Source organism: Mauremys reevesii, linkage group 6 (assembly GCF_016161935.1).
Source record: "Mauremys reevesii isolate NIE-2019 linkage group 6, ASM1616193v1, whole genome shotgun sequence".
In the NCBI taxonomy this organism is placed as follows: domain Eukaryota; kingdom Metazoa; phylum Chordata; order Testudines; family Geoemydidae; genus Mauremys; species Mauremys reevesii.
Window position 1 is genome coordinate 115,591,081 of NC_052628.1, and position 13,439 is coordinate 115,604,519.

The window sequence follows — 13,439 nt, forward strand, 5'->3', positions numbered from 1 at the left end:
CAGATTATGATGGAGACTTAGAGATATATGAAAAGAATCCTGTCTGTAGCACAACTTGAAGTCTGCTCTTTGAGCATGTGTGTGTACACAATGTATTACACACACACACAGAGTACCCCATATACTGTGTGTGTATTACACCCACGCATTTATATTGTGTATGTGTTTTATATATAATGCACACACACAGTATAGTATAGTCATTTTAAAATAAACTCGAGCATGCTTGATGCAAGGACAGATCAAAAGCCAAACCCCCCTTGTTTTATTCAGATGAATAATCCTATTGCATTCCAGAGGATCCCTTGACTGAGTTAGTCCAGCGAGATTTGGCCCCAAATATAGAGTTTTCTTTTCATCGTTGGATACAAAAGCATTGTGTGTGTGTATGTGTCTTTCCCCATCTTTCTTACATGCATACAGGTATAAAGGCAATCTTGTCTACTTGCAGCAAAAATAAAAATAATTGGGCTGATTTTCAAATGGGCTGCAGCTCTCATGGACTTCAGTGGGAACTGGGATTGCTCAGTGCATTGGAAAAAACAGGCCATATTTTAATATATATATAGTATATGTAAAAATTAGATGCACATGTGCACACACCCTTTCTGCAGAGACGTATGTATAAGATTTACAATGCTATGTATGCTTTATAATTGCACATGGCAATTAAACCTTTACACTCTCTCTCTCTCTCAAAAGCTAATGCTTGTATGCTAGAGTGACCGACACTATAAAAATCCAAGCCAGCTCTGTAGACAGCAAGACCTCTTTTAATCCATGAAGTGCACACCCATATCGACAGCTATTGGCATCTTATCATTTTGTATAATAAATAACAGCATTTAATACCAATACACATGCACACCCTTCTGCCTCTCTGCTACCTACGCCATTTCAGTAACAATGTCCTGTGTATGAGAAAGACACAGGATGAGGAACAGGCAGGACATGATTAGCTGAAAGAGATAGGCTCCGGCAGGGAAAGCTGCATGTCGGAGCAGGTTCTTCCCGGCTTCCAGACGTGTGATCTGCATGTCTAATAATGAACAGATTTAGTCAATCCATCATTTCTGGCATCAGTCCCTTACCTTGAAATGCTGTAGTTGAAGTATCTGGTCCTCAAGCTGTTGTCTCTTGCCTTCTATTTCTGTCTGCCTTTTCCTTTTTTCCTTGGGAAAATAAAGAGAGAGCACGTCAGAGCGATGAGTGCCTTAAGGACTGCGGATTCTTAAAAGAGAATTTAAGCAGCCAACCACATCTGTACAGATGTCACCAATGCCATCCACACAGACATTTCACCTGCTTCTCTGGCTGTGGGTATGCAAACGGCAGCATCCTTGCAACATGTCAGCTAAGGACTAGCTACTTGTTCACTGAGCAGGAGAAATTCTCCTCACTCACATTCAGCCATAGGAGCAGCAACTGAGTACACAGCCCTGGAGAGGGAAAAAACCTGGGGATACTATCTAACAATGGAGTTAGAGGGACATGGATACCCTTGTGTATATTATTCTACAAGGTCAAAATTAAGGCTTGCTTGGCGCAAAGAACGACAATAACCCTGTAAAGAAAGCATGTGATTGCATAACTGATAAAAGAGGAATAATACTAAGATTACAGACCGCATCCTTCTCCCATTGAAGTCCGTGATAAGACTCCACCTGAGTTCAATGGGAACAGCTTCTCTTCAAAGCACTGTATTAACCCACCAGCCAGCTTCAGTGCTGAGTCATTTAAAACACAAATGAAAAATATGTACTTTAAGCAACTGGCACCCTTCTTGGTAATCTTAGCAGAAAAAGCCTAGGACTGAGTTGACCAAACCATTTTCTCTCCCTTAAAAGGGTTCCATGACAGCAGAATAAGTCCAGTCGTGAGTGGCTGTGAGTGCTTTGCAAAATCTCACTCACTGAGACCCTGGCACTTCAGCAGGTCTATAGATGCAACATCCACTTCAGCAGGCAGTGGATCCTTCCTTCCCCCTGCAGCAAGGGAATTCTGGCCTCCTCTTCTCAATCCCTTGCTGTTGCGAGACAGCCATTGATAGCCTCTTCCAGCTTTCCCTCATACCATCAATTGAAGCATGCTATTGGCTATTTCTTCTGCCCCTCCCTCCCCCTGGGTTGCTTCAGAGCAGTTCCCTCTTCGCAAACAGGTTGGGCAATGGGGGAAATTGTGAGGAGATGGATGCAGAAAGACACAAATGCCCACAAATCAATTTTTACTGGGTCTGTTTTTCACATCCCTCCACCTGTGAAGCCATATGTTTTAGTTACCATGAGCCCAACTTTACAAACCTTAAAGGAAGCCACTAAAAACTTCTAAAAGTGACCTCAAGTAGTTTTGCTACACCAAAAAAGTCACAACTTTGTATCTTGGGGCTTTGCAATGACAGACACCAGTTCTGAGTGTCCCACTGCGATCCTGGGAATTCTCCTTTTTCCAGTGGTTTACACCTCTCAGCCCTGCAGATATGTAGACAAAAGATGTCACTTGTCTGGGATTGATTCTTGCCTATCCTGGACCTTTGACAGGGGTAATTTTGAGGAAAATGCCCATGTTTATAGGGTGGAGGGGAAAACATTTTTGTAACAGGTTGATTAAAAAAATGGAAGCTGCTGGAACCACTTAGGGGTTTCAGATGTTAAAACAAATCATGAGAGAGCTGGATTAATGAACAGAGGACAGATAAGGTGGTCAAACAATTATGAACGATTGTTTGAACAATAATAAGTGACTTTGTAAATTGGGGGAGGGATAGCTCAGTGGTTTGAGCATTGGCTTGCTAAACACAGGGTTGTGAGTTCAATCCTTGAGGGGGCCACTTAGGGATCTAGGGCAAAAATTGGTCCTGCTAGTGAAGGCAGGGGGCTGGATTCAACTTGACAGCCTTTCAAGGTCCCTTCCAGTTCTAGAAGATTGGTATATCTCTCCAATTATTATTGCTACATAGATATCTCCTCTACATATATAGCGAATTATATACTTCACACACACAGACTTAACTAAAAATATATAAGTATATTAGGGCTGGTCAAAATTTTTCTAAATTTTTTTGATGGGAAACTAAGTTTTTAATAAATGAAATTTCTTGAAAAGTGCCTGCTTTCTGCAGAAAATTTAATTTTTTCATCAAAAAAATCAAACACCTAATCGAAATACTTCATTTTATGGGATATCTTGCTGTGGTGCTTCATGAGAATTGTAGTTCATTTTCCTTCCATCCCCATTCTCCTCTATGATCTGGGCGACATCGCCTGGGATTCGCATGATGCAACTGCCTCCCTTCACAATGGAAAGTAGGGTGCATCATGGGAGATGTAGTCCAATCTGGGAGTCCAGCCTACAATGAGATCTGGAGCATGTGGCATCCAAACTAAAACTCCCATGATGTACAGCAATGGGTTATCCAAATTGTAATATTTATATTTATGGGTGAAATATTTTGGTTTCTGATTTTTCACTGAAAAGTAAAAATTTTCCACAGTAAAAAGCCCATTTTCTGACCAGTTGTAGAGCATATACATACCTGCACTATCTATAACATATACTGAAAGAGAGAGGATCTGATTCCTATGTACACTGGTCTAGCAATGTAAAGGAGCCTTCAAGTGAGTGTAAATAGAACTTACACCCACCAAAGGCTCCTTTATTTTGCTAGCACAATGTAAAAGAGTCTTAGTGTAAATTAGAGTTGGCATAAAGGGAGGTAATTAGAGGAGCGGAAATTTCCAGAAAACTGAGTAGCTGACTGGAGACCTTCCAGACAATGAGATTTGTCAGGCCGTGGCACAGTCTTCCAAGAGAAGTGGTAAAACCCCACTATTTGCTACTTTTGAAGCAGTTGCTCAAAGTACTAGAAATAGGGTTGCCAAGCTTCTAATTGCACAGAACAGAACATCCTAGCCCCGCCCCTTCCCTGAGGCCACGCCCCCTGCCCTGCCATTCCCCTTCCCTCGGTGGCTCGCTCTTCCCCACCCTCGCTCACTTTCACTGGGCTGGGGCAGCGAGTTAGGGTGCAGGGGAGTGAGGGCTCTAACTGGGGGTGCAGGCTCTGGGGTGGGGCCAGAAATGAGGAGTTCGGGGGGGGAGAGGGCTCCGGGCTGGGACAGGGGATTGGAGTGCAGGAGGGGGTTAGTGCTCCGGCTAGGGGTGTGGACTCTGGGGTGAGGCCAGGGATGAGGGGCTTGTGGTGCAGGAGGGGGCTCCAGACAAGGGGTGGGGCAGAGGGGTTCAGGATGTGGGAGGGGGCTCTGGGCTGGGTCAGGGGTTGGGGTGCAGGAGGGGGTGGGGGCTCCATCTGGGCGTGCAGGTTCTGGGGTGGGGCTGGGGATGAGGAGGTCAGGGTGCAGGAGGTTCAGGATGCAGGTTGAGGCAGGCAGTTGGGATGTGGGAGGGTGTGAGGGCTCTGGCTGGGGGTGTGGGCTCTGGGGTGGGGCTGGGGATGAGGGGTTTGGGGTGCAGGATGGGGCATCAGGCTGGGACAGAAGAGTTCAGGGTGTGGGAGGGGGCTCTAGGCTGGGGTAGGGGGTGCAGGCTCTGGGGTGGAGCCAGGGATGAAGAGTTTGGGGTGCAGGAGGGGGCTTTGGGTTGAGGGGGCTCAGGGCTGGGGCTCAGGGTTGGGGTATGTGTTTACCTCCGGTGGCTCCCGGTCAGTGGTGCCGCGGGGAGGCTTAGGCAGGCTTCCTGCCTGTCCTGGCTCCACGCTGCACCCCAGAATGGCCAGCAGGTCCGGCTCCTAAGTGGAGGCGCGGCAGACGGCTCTGCGTGCTGCTCTCGCCCACAGCTTCCTTTGGCCACGGTTCCCGGCCAGTGGAAGTGCGGAGCCGGTGCTCGTAGTGCCGGGGGCTGTGCGCAGAGCCCCGTGGCCCCCCTGCTTCGGAGATGGACATGCTGGCTGCTTCCAGGGGGAAACACGGAGCCAGGACAGGCAGGGACTAGCCTGTCTTAGCTCCGCAGCCCCACCAAGTGGACTTTTAACAGCCTGGTCAGCGGTGCTGACCAGGGCTGCCACGGTCCCTTTTGATCGGGGGTTCTGGTCGAAAACCGGACACCTGGTCACCCTAACTAGAAGACATATAATACATACAGAACAATCTCATATTGGCAAAGAAATGGACTCAGTGGTCTTTTCCATCTCTAATTTCTGTGATAATTACATACAAAAAATATGTGCTTACATAGTGCAGGCTCCTATACGTACACATTTTAATTTCATGCACTTTAAATGTTACACATATAAAATCTGTACTGAGTAATTTTGCAACTACCTGAACTGTGGCGTGCAAATGCCCATTTGTGTCTGCAAATGGGTGTGCACAGAAAATGTGTGCATGCACTTTTTTGGGCGGGGGGGAATGGCCCTCTATATAAAGTGATATCCACTGGAGAGTTTTTTTTCCTTTTTGCATGTTTGAATAGAACAGGAAAATGCATGGCTCAGGGGTTACAAAAAGAACAACATTCTTCATGGTGGCTTCTTGCAGTTTGAGGCACTGGGGAAATAACATTCTAGCTTTTCAGAGCAAGGGACTCATCAGGTCCCATCCTGTATTCTCCTGTCTTATGCTTTCTTTCCTAAAAGAGCCTGTTTGTCTATTTAGGATAGTAGATTAAAATGATTAGAGCTGCCTCTGTTAATGGCAACAATATTCTAATAAGGATAATTCCCCCTGTTCTCATCAAGTAAGTTTTTCCTGTTCTGATTTGATTTGATTTGTGTGGGAGTTTGAATCCTGTTTCCCTGAAGCACCATGGGCTAATCTGAAATACCTACTTCCTAACACTTAATTGACCTATTTTTTTACTCATTGCAAAGAAAGCACTTAATAAAATATGATATAAATCACCAAGCTATTTTCATTGGCTGGTTGTGTCATGCCTTATAATGGATATGACAGGAGAGCCTAATAAAACATAGATTAAAAAAATGTCTTTTTTGTTGTTGTTAAGCAAGCAAAGCACTTAGAGTATTTCCCCCTCAGGCAACAATAGAGAACGCGCTAAAATACTTGAACCGCTTACTAACTAGTGGACATCTGTGGAATTAAATCCTGTTTCCACTTGCCCGGTTTTCAGTCAGCCTGACTGCATCTCTCCTTCACCTGGTCTTTCGCTATGGACCTAGGCTACTGGATGAGGTATCTCATGTTAAAGATATTTTTCTTCTGAAGACTGTATGGCTCAGGGGTTTGGTAATTGGATATAGGAGACTGTCACCTTTAGGTCACTACTTCAAATCCAGCCCAGATTGCTCACAGTCAATGAAAGCTGTTACCCTAGCATAACTATTCAGTGGCTCATGTGAAATGAATTTTGTGATATCAGTCCAGTTCCTAGTGGTGAGCAGGTTTGCACAACATAAAACCCACCACTATAGTATATTGCTTTGTCATATAATGTACTTCAGTGATATGGTTAATCGTAAATCATAACACATTTATAATAAATTTGATCACAAGTGAATGATATTTAACCATTTTCACTGATGTACATTTTATAAATGCAAAATCTCTAGTAGTAATTGTAGCCAGTATGGTGGATCCCAGTTCTAACAAAATGCAGAACAGTGAAGTAAAATGAAACGCTGTAATGGCGGGAATACATCAGCAATGCACAGACTGTGACTCTGGTTATAAGAAGTTATTCAGTCACATGTCCGCATACTACCAATATTACTATCAAGCACCGGACTCACTGCTGTGTTCTGCACCTGGTGCTAGTCGCATATAGTGAGCAATATGTTCAGTAGAAACCCATGGCTTTGATGTGAAACCTGGTGAAACTTGGTGGGTTTTGAGGAGTTTTGCTCAGAAACTTTACCCAAAACTCCAAGTGAAACTTGTGTAAACATGGGGTTCCACGTGAATTGGAACTGAAGGAAATGTTCACATAAACTCCAAGTAGGGTGACCAGACAGCAAATGTGAAAAATCGGGAGAGGGGGTGGAGGGTAATAGGACTCTATATAAGAAAAAATTGGGACTGTCCCTATAAAATCAGGACGTCTGGTCACCCTAACTCCAAGCAAAGTGATATAGCACCAGTGATATTTTCCTACCCCAGCCAGCAGAGAAACATGAAGAGTGGAAAAAGCAGTCAGAAGTAGTCAGTTACAGTCTGCTCTGACCCCAGTGTGGCATAGCGCCATCTTGTGGATGCTGTGTGTCGCTTTAAGAAGTGCAGAGGTAACAAGAAATAGGCTTGAGAGAGAGGTGAAGAAAATACAGACACTCAGTCCAGTTACGTTGTGGATATGATAGTTAAACAAACACATTTCACTGAAAGCTCAGACTCTCTGCTTCTTGAAGAATACAACCCCCAGCAAGAGGTAGACTCCCCTAAATAAGATCTAGGTCTAAACCAAACCTCTGGATCTAAACAGGTCCTGAATGTTTGGGAACACTCAGCTCTGGAATCAGATTCCAGCTTTGGATCCCTATCTCTACCCAAACTAATGAGACAAATGGCAAAGTTAGGGCATTCGTTTACTTCTTCACATATACAAATCAGTTGTTAGCAAAAAGCAGCAGCTTGAATAGCGGGGTCACTCTTGTTGCCTCTGTATTTTGAAATCTGCTTCTTGAGAATGAGATTTAGGCCAAAATGTTCAGCTTGAATTCAAGAAGTCAGGTACCTGATTGTTCAGAGGTGCTAAGCACTGCTAGCTCCCACTGCTTCAGCAGGGGGCCCGGGTGCTCAGCACTTCTAATAATCTAGACACATTTACTCAGGTGCCTAAATATGGCTTGAGATCATAAATCTAAGCCCTCAAATATGAAAACATTGGCTTTCGTGCCTGCTTATGATCTCAGTGTAACCCCACAGTAAATCCACTGATGTCACTGAATTCACTCTGGAATTGCCTGGCTATAGAAGAGACCAGTGCAGGCCACTCGTTTTTAGGCTCAGAGGCATTCAGCTCACTGTGCCACATGGTTGGGGTATACCAACGTAGTGCTAGATTGATCAGTTAGACTCAGCCCTGAATAAAGGCACCCCGTCACAATGCCTTCCCTGCCCCGTCATTATCTCAGGCTGGGGCAGCAAGTTACAACAAACCGCTGAAAAGTTTTCAGCGTATTTCTCTCCTCACACCTGGCCAGCTCTGCATCACTCTATCCATTTCCCGCCCGCTTCCGCTGCTCCATGCCTGTTTGCTCACAGAGGGAAATATTCAGATTGCAGGGCGTGGGTTCTACACCATGCCTGGAACCCCCAGTGCTGGTAGGTTTTACTAGGCAGAGCTGTGGCGGGTCAGAGCCTCATTCCCCCCCACCCTTATTCCACGCCCAAGCCATGTAAAACAAAGGTGAAATCTAGACCACAGAACTAAGCCTGTGTACGCTGCTCCTACTGACTTCAATGGGAAATTGTGCGCCTGAATCCAATGACAAAATGTGGCCCATAATCATGGGGAAGAAGAAGGTGCAAAAATGTTGTGGTGAGTAGGTGGGAATCACACCGCAGCTAACCGGCAGTATGATGCTCCAAGTATTAGTAAGTCTCCGGGCACAGATTTCCCATTGCTTCATCACTGCAATATTCTAACGAGTTAAGGAGGAGCAGGTGGAAGGGGGAGGAACTGACTGTTGTGTTAATTGGAAATAAATGCACAAAAAATGGCACAAACAAAAGAAAATTACAGTGCACGGTATTTTGCTGACAAGCACAGAAAATAATTGCAGAGAGATATGATCAAACAACCATGTACGTTTCTTCAGCAAGGCATTATTTTCTCTACCAAGCACAGTTGGTGGCTATTATTCCCTGTATATTTAAGCCAGGCTGATTTTAGGGTAGCAAAAAAGGATTCTGACAGTTGATATTTTTTTCTGGTTCAGGGGCATTCTGCACTTTGGGAGGAAGAGACCATCTGTGATTGTGCTAATGACTGCAACCTGCACTTACCACAATCCCAGAGAAACCACCCTTCATGGAAACTAATGCTCTGTTACAAGTTAAAACCTCTCTGATTTTTTTCCCCCTCAGCCAGGCACTTTGAAGAACAGAGTCTTCATTGTAGTGACTTCACCAGCTATTTTACAGTGAAATAAAATATGTAGAGGGTTTTTTTCCTTTTGCTCCTACGCTCAGTGCTAGCATTTCACTGGGAAAAAAAATACAGGCAACCAAGCTTAATTTTTTTTTAAGTGAGTGGTTCTCTCATTCTCTTTTATTCCCACATGGCCGATCCTTTTATTTTCCTATTGTGTTTCAGGAGAGGGAAAAACTATAATTACAAGCAACCATCTCTACTAGTTACAACAATGCAGCCTAGTACTGGATGCTCCTTGTAAACTGTGACTCAAAGCGTCTTCTGCAATTGTAAACAGAATACAATAGAAATTACAGCACTGAGGCGGTGGGGGAGGGGGAAGTTGAAGATGTGCCATTAACAGAGTAGAATAAACATTCCTCAATGGCTGGTGGCAAGACGCCTGCTGCTACTTTGGAATAATCAATGCACACTTACAAAAGTAAATGCACGTTCCCTGCTGTAAATACAAGAACGCGCATCTCAGCACATTGCCAAGTACATCAGACTGTATCACATGATATGCCCACACATGACTGCACTTGGTGCAAATCTCATTGCTATGAGTCGCCCATATAATGCTTTCAATCGCAAGTTAGGGGTTCGTTCTGGTCTCCTGCTTCCATCAGCATGTAATCTGAGAAACCTCAGAACAAGGTGAAAACAAGTTTCCAGCCTGCTCCAAACAGGGCATATACACGCTACTTATAGTCCATCCTTGCCGCTCTCCTTAGGGTTTGAGTTTATATGTAATTCAATCAACAATGACGAAACAAAAACAGCTTGGGCTTTTCCACCTAGCCTTGCTCTTCTTAGCGTTTTCCTGCAGCTTTCCACCTCTGTCCTGGACCCCAGCTCACTGCCTGGAGAGACACTCCAGCCTCACGTACACCAGTACCTCGGTTGGCTCCTGCCAGCCTAAGTCAGCAGCACTTACTCCATCTTTATACGGTGTGGCAGCATCACTCTACGTACTGAATTCCTATGCAGGGTCCTAGAAACTACCACCCCGTTACACCCTTATAAATCACTTACCTCCAGAGAGGCTTCGAGAACAAAATCCAAATTTGGACCTGGATTTCAAACACCTGAAGGTTGGGTGTTTGGGATCTGGGTCCAGCCCCAAAGAGGACATTGTGGCTACTCCACCTGTGGTGGCCTTGCAGTAGGAGGGAACAATGCAGGGAGCCCCCATCCCTAAACTACCTGCAGGAAACAGCTACAATGAAGATATGGATGCCTATTCTTCCTGGGTCAAGCTGTATTATTACTGTTCTTTATTAGCATTACATTTAATGCCTAGCGGCCCCACCAGAGAAAAGACCCCATCATGGTAGGCGGTGTACACACACAGTGAGAGACAGTCCCTGCCCTGAACAGCTTATGCTCCAAACAGACCAGGAGTGAGAGAAAAGCAGGTGTAATTCCACAGGTGAGGCTGGTCTGCGGAACACAAGAGTGGAGCACCAGTAGTGCTCCAAGCAGTGGTCAGCATCACAGATGGGATGTGCCTGGGCAGCGTGGGGCACAGTCATAGGAGTTCACACTACATCTGTCGGACAGGAGTAGCAACCACCTTTTATGTAACCCATCTAAATGAGAAGTGTTACTTTCATTGGCTCTCTCCCCACTCCTTTCCACAGTCCACAGCTATTTCCTTGAGTGATGGGAGGTAAACGAGAGAATGGAGACAACAGCCAATATAGCTTCTGCTGAAGTGTCCCATCCCTCTCTTGCTGAACTGGGACATTGGCTTGGAAGGATGGAGCTCCCTTTTGGAGCCACACCAGCCAGTCAGCTGCTGTACATGGGACATGCCTGAGTATGTTGCTCTTGGGCATGGAATAGACTCATTCCCTAGGGACAGACTCCAGCAAGGGAGCAACTAGGGATATCTGGGAAACTCCAGACAGCCTGAAAACCACAAAAGAATGGTGGCTCTGATCTACAGAACAGGTTCCTATTAAGAAGCAATACTGATTCACCCAGAGAGAGCAGTGTCCTGAGGGCAAAGCCGAGCAGTACCCTAAGGCCAGAAATATGTGTCTGCATTTATTGTGTTCCTGAATCCCATTTCTCCAGCAGGGAGCACAGAGCACAGTGCCAGAACATCATAACGGCCATACTGGGTCAAACCAAAGGTCCATCTAGTCCAGTATCCAGTCTTCCGACAGTGGCCACTGCCAGGTGCCCCAGAGGGAATGATCAGAACAGGTAATCATGAAGTGATCCATCCCCTGTTGCCTATTCCCAGCCTCTGGAAAACAGAGGCTACGGACACCATCGCTGCCCATCCTAGCTAATAGCCATTGATGGACCTATCCTCCATGAACTTACCTAGTTCTTTCCTGAACCCTGTTATAGTCTTGGCCTTCACATCATCTTCTGGCAAGGAGTTCCACAGGTTAACTGTACATTGTGTGAAAAAATACTTCCTTTTGTTTGTTTTAAACCTGCTGCCTATTAATTTCATTTGGTGACCCCTAGTTCATGTGTTTTAAGAAGGAGTAACACTTCCTTATTTACTTTTTCCATACCAGTCATGATTTTATAGACTTCTATCATATCCCTCCTTAGTTGCCTCTTTTCCAAGCTGAAAAGTCCCAGTCTTATTAATCTCTCCTCATACGGAAGCCGTTCTATACCCCTAATCATTTTTGTTGCCCTTTTCTGAACCTTTTCCAATTCCAATATATCTTTTTTGAGATGTGGCAACCACATCTGCATGCAGCATTCAAGATGGGGGCATAACATGGATTTATATAGAGGACATATGATATTTTCTGTCTTATTAGCTATCCCTTTCTTAATGATTCCCAACATTCTATTCACTCTTTTTTTTTTTTTAACTGACGCTGCACACTGAATGGATGTTTTCAGAGAACTATCCACAATGACTCCAAGATCCTTTTCTTGAGTGGTAACAGCTAATTTAGACCTCATTATTTTATATGTATAGTTAGTATTATGTTTTCCCATGTGCATTACTTTGCATTTATCAACATTGAATTTCATCTGCAATTTTGTTGCCCAGTCACCCAGTTTTGTGAGATCCTTTTGTAGCTCTTCACAGTCTGCCTGGGGCTTAACTATCTTGAGTAGTTTTGTATCATCTTCAAATTTTGCCACCTCACTGTTTACCCCTTTTTCCATAGAATCATAGAATATTAGGGATGGAAGTGACCTCAGGAGGTCATCTAGTCCCACTCCCTGCTCAAAGCAGGACCAACACCAACTAAATCATCCCAGCCAGGGCTTTGTCAATCCAGGCCTTAAAAACCTCTAAGGATGGAGATTCCACCACCTCCCTAGGGAACCCATTCCAGTGCTTCGCCACTCTCCTAGTGAAATAATTTTTCCTAATATCCAACCTAGACCTCCCGCACTGCAACTTGAGACCATTGCTCCTTGTTCTGTCATCTGCCACCACTGAGAACAGCCGAGCTCCATTCTCTTTGGAACCCCCCTTCAGGTAGTTGAAGGCTGCTATCAAATCCCCCCTCACCCTTCTCTTCTGCAGACTAAATAAGCCCAGTTTTCTCAGCCTCTCCTCATAAGTCATGTGCCCCAGCCCCCTAATCATTTTTGTTGCCCTCTGCTGGACTCTCTCCAATTTGTCCACATCCTTTCTGTAGTGGGGGGCCCAAAAGTGGATGCAGTACTCCAGATGTGGCCTCACCAGTGCCGAATAGAGGAGAATAATCACTTCCCTCAATCTGCTGGCAATGCTCCTACTAGTGCAGCCCAATATGCTGTTAGTCTTCTTGGCAACAAGGGCACACTGTTGACTCATATCCAGCTTCTCCTCCACTGTAATCCCAGGTCCTTTTCTGCGGAACTGACGCTTAGCCAGCCTGTAGCAGTGCATGGGATTCTTCTGTCCTAAGTGCAGGACTCTGCACTTCCAGATCATTTATGAATATGTTGTATAGGACTGGGCTCAGTACAGACCCCTGGGGAACACCACTATTTACCTCTCTCCATTCTGAAAACTGAGCATTTATTCCTACCCTTTGTTTCCTATCTTTTAACCAGTTACCAGTTCATGAGAGGACCTTCCCTCTTATTCCATGGCGAAGGACCTTGTCAAAAGCTTTCTGAAACTCTAAGTACAATATATCCACTGGATCCCCCCTGTCCACATGCTTGATGACCCCCTCAAAGAATTCTAGTAGATTGGTGAGGCATGATTTCCCTTTACAAAAACCATGTTGACTCTTCCCCAACAAATTACGTTCATCTTTGTGTCTTATAATTTTGTTCTTTACTATAGTTTCAACAAGTTGGCCCGGTACTGAAGTCAGGCTTACTGGCCTGTAATTTCTGGGATCACCTCTGGAGCCCTTTTTTCAAAATTGGCATCACATTAGCTATCCTCCAGTCATTTGCTATAGAAGCTG

General features: G+C 45.0%; 1 protein-coding gene across 2 annotated transcripts in view; it reads right to left on the reverse strand.

Annotated features, from left to right (window-relative positions):
* PALM2AKAP2 (PALM2 and AKAP2 fusion) overlaps positions 1-13,439 on the reverse strand; it is a 771,069-nt gene that overhangs the window by 319,002 nt on the left and 438,628 nt on the right. For both annotated transcript variants that reach the window (XM_039543348.1, XM_039543349.1), the window contains one exon: positions 1,092-1,172. In XM_039543348.1, coding sequence (XP_039399282.1) covers positions 1,092-1,172 — 81 coding nt within the window. Of the gene's footprint in view, positions 1-1,091; positions 1,173-13,439 lie in introns of those variants that run through there.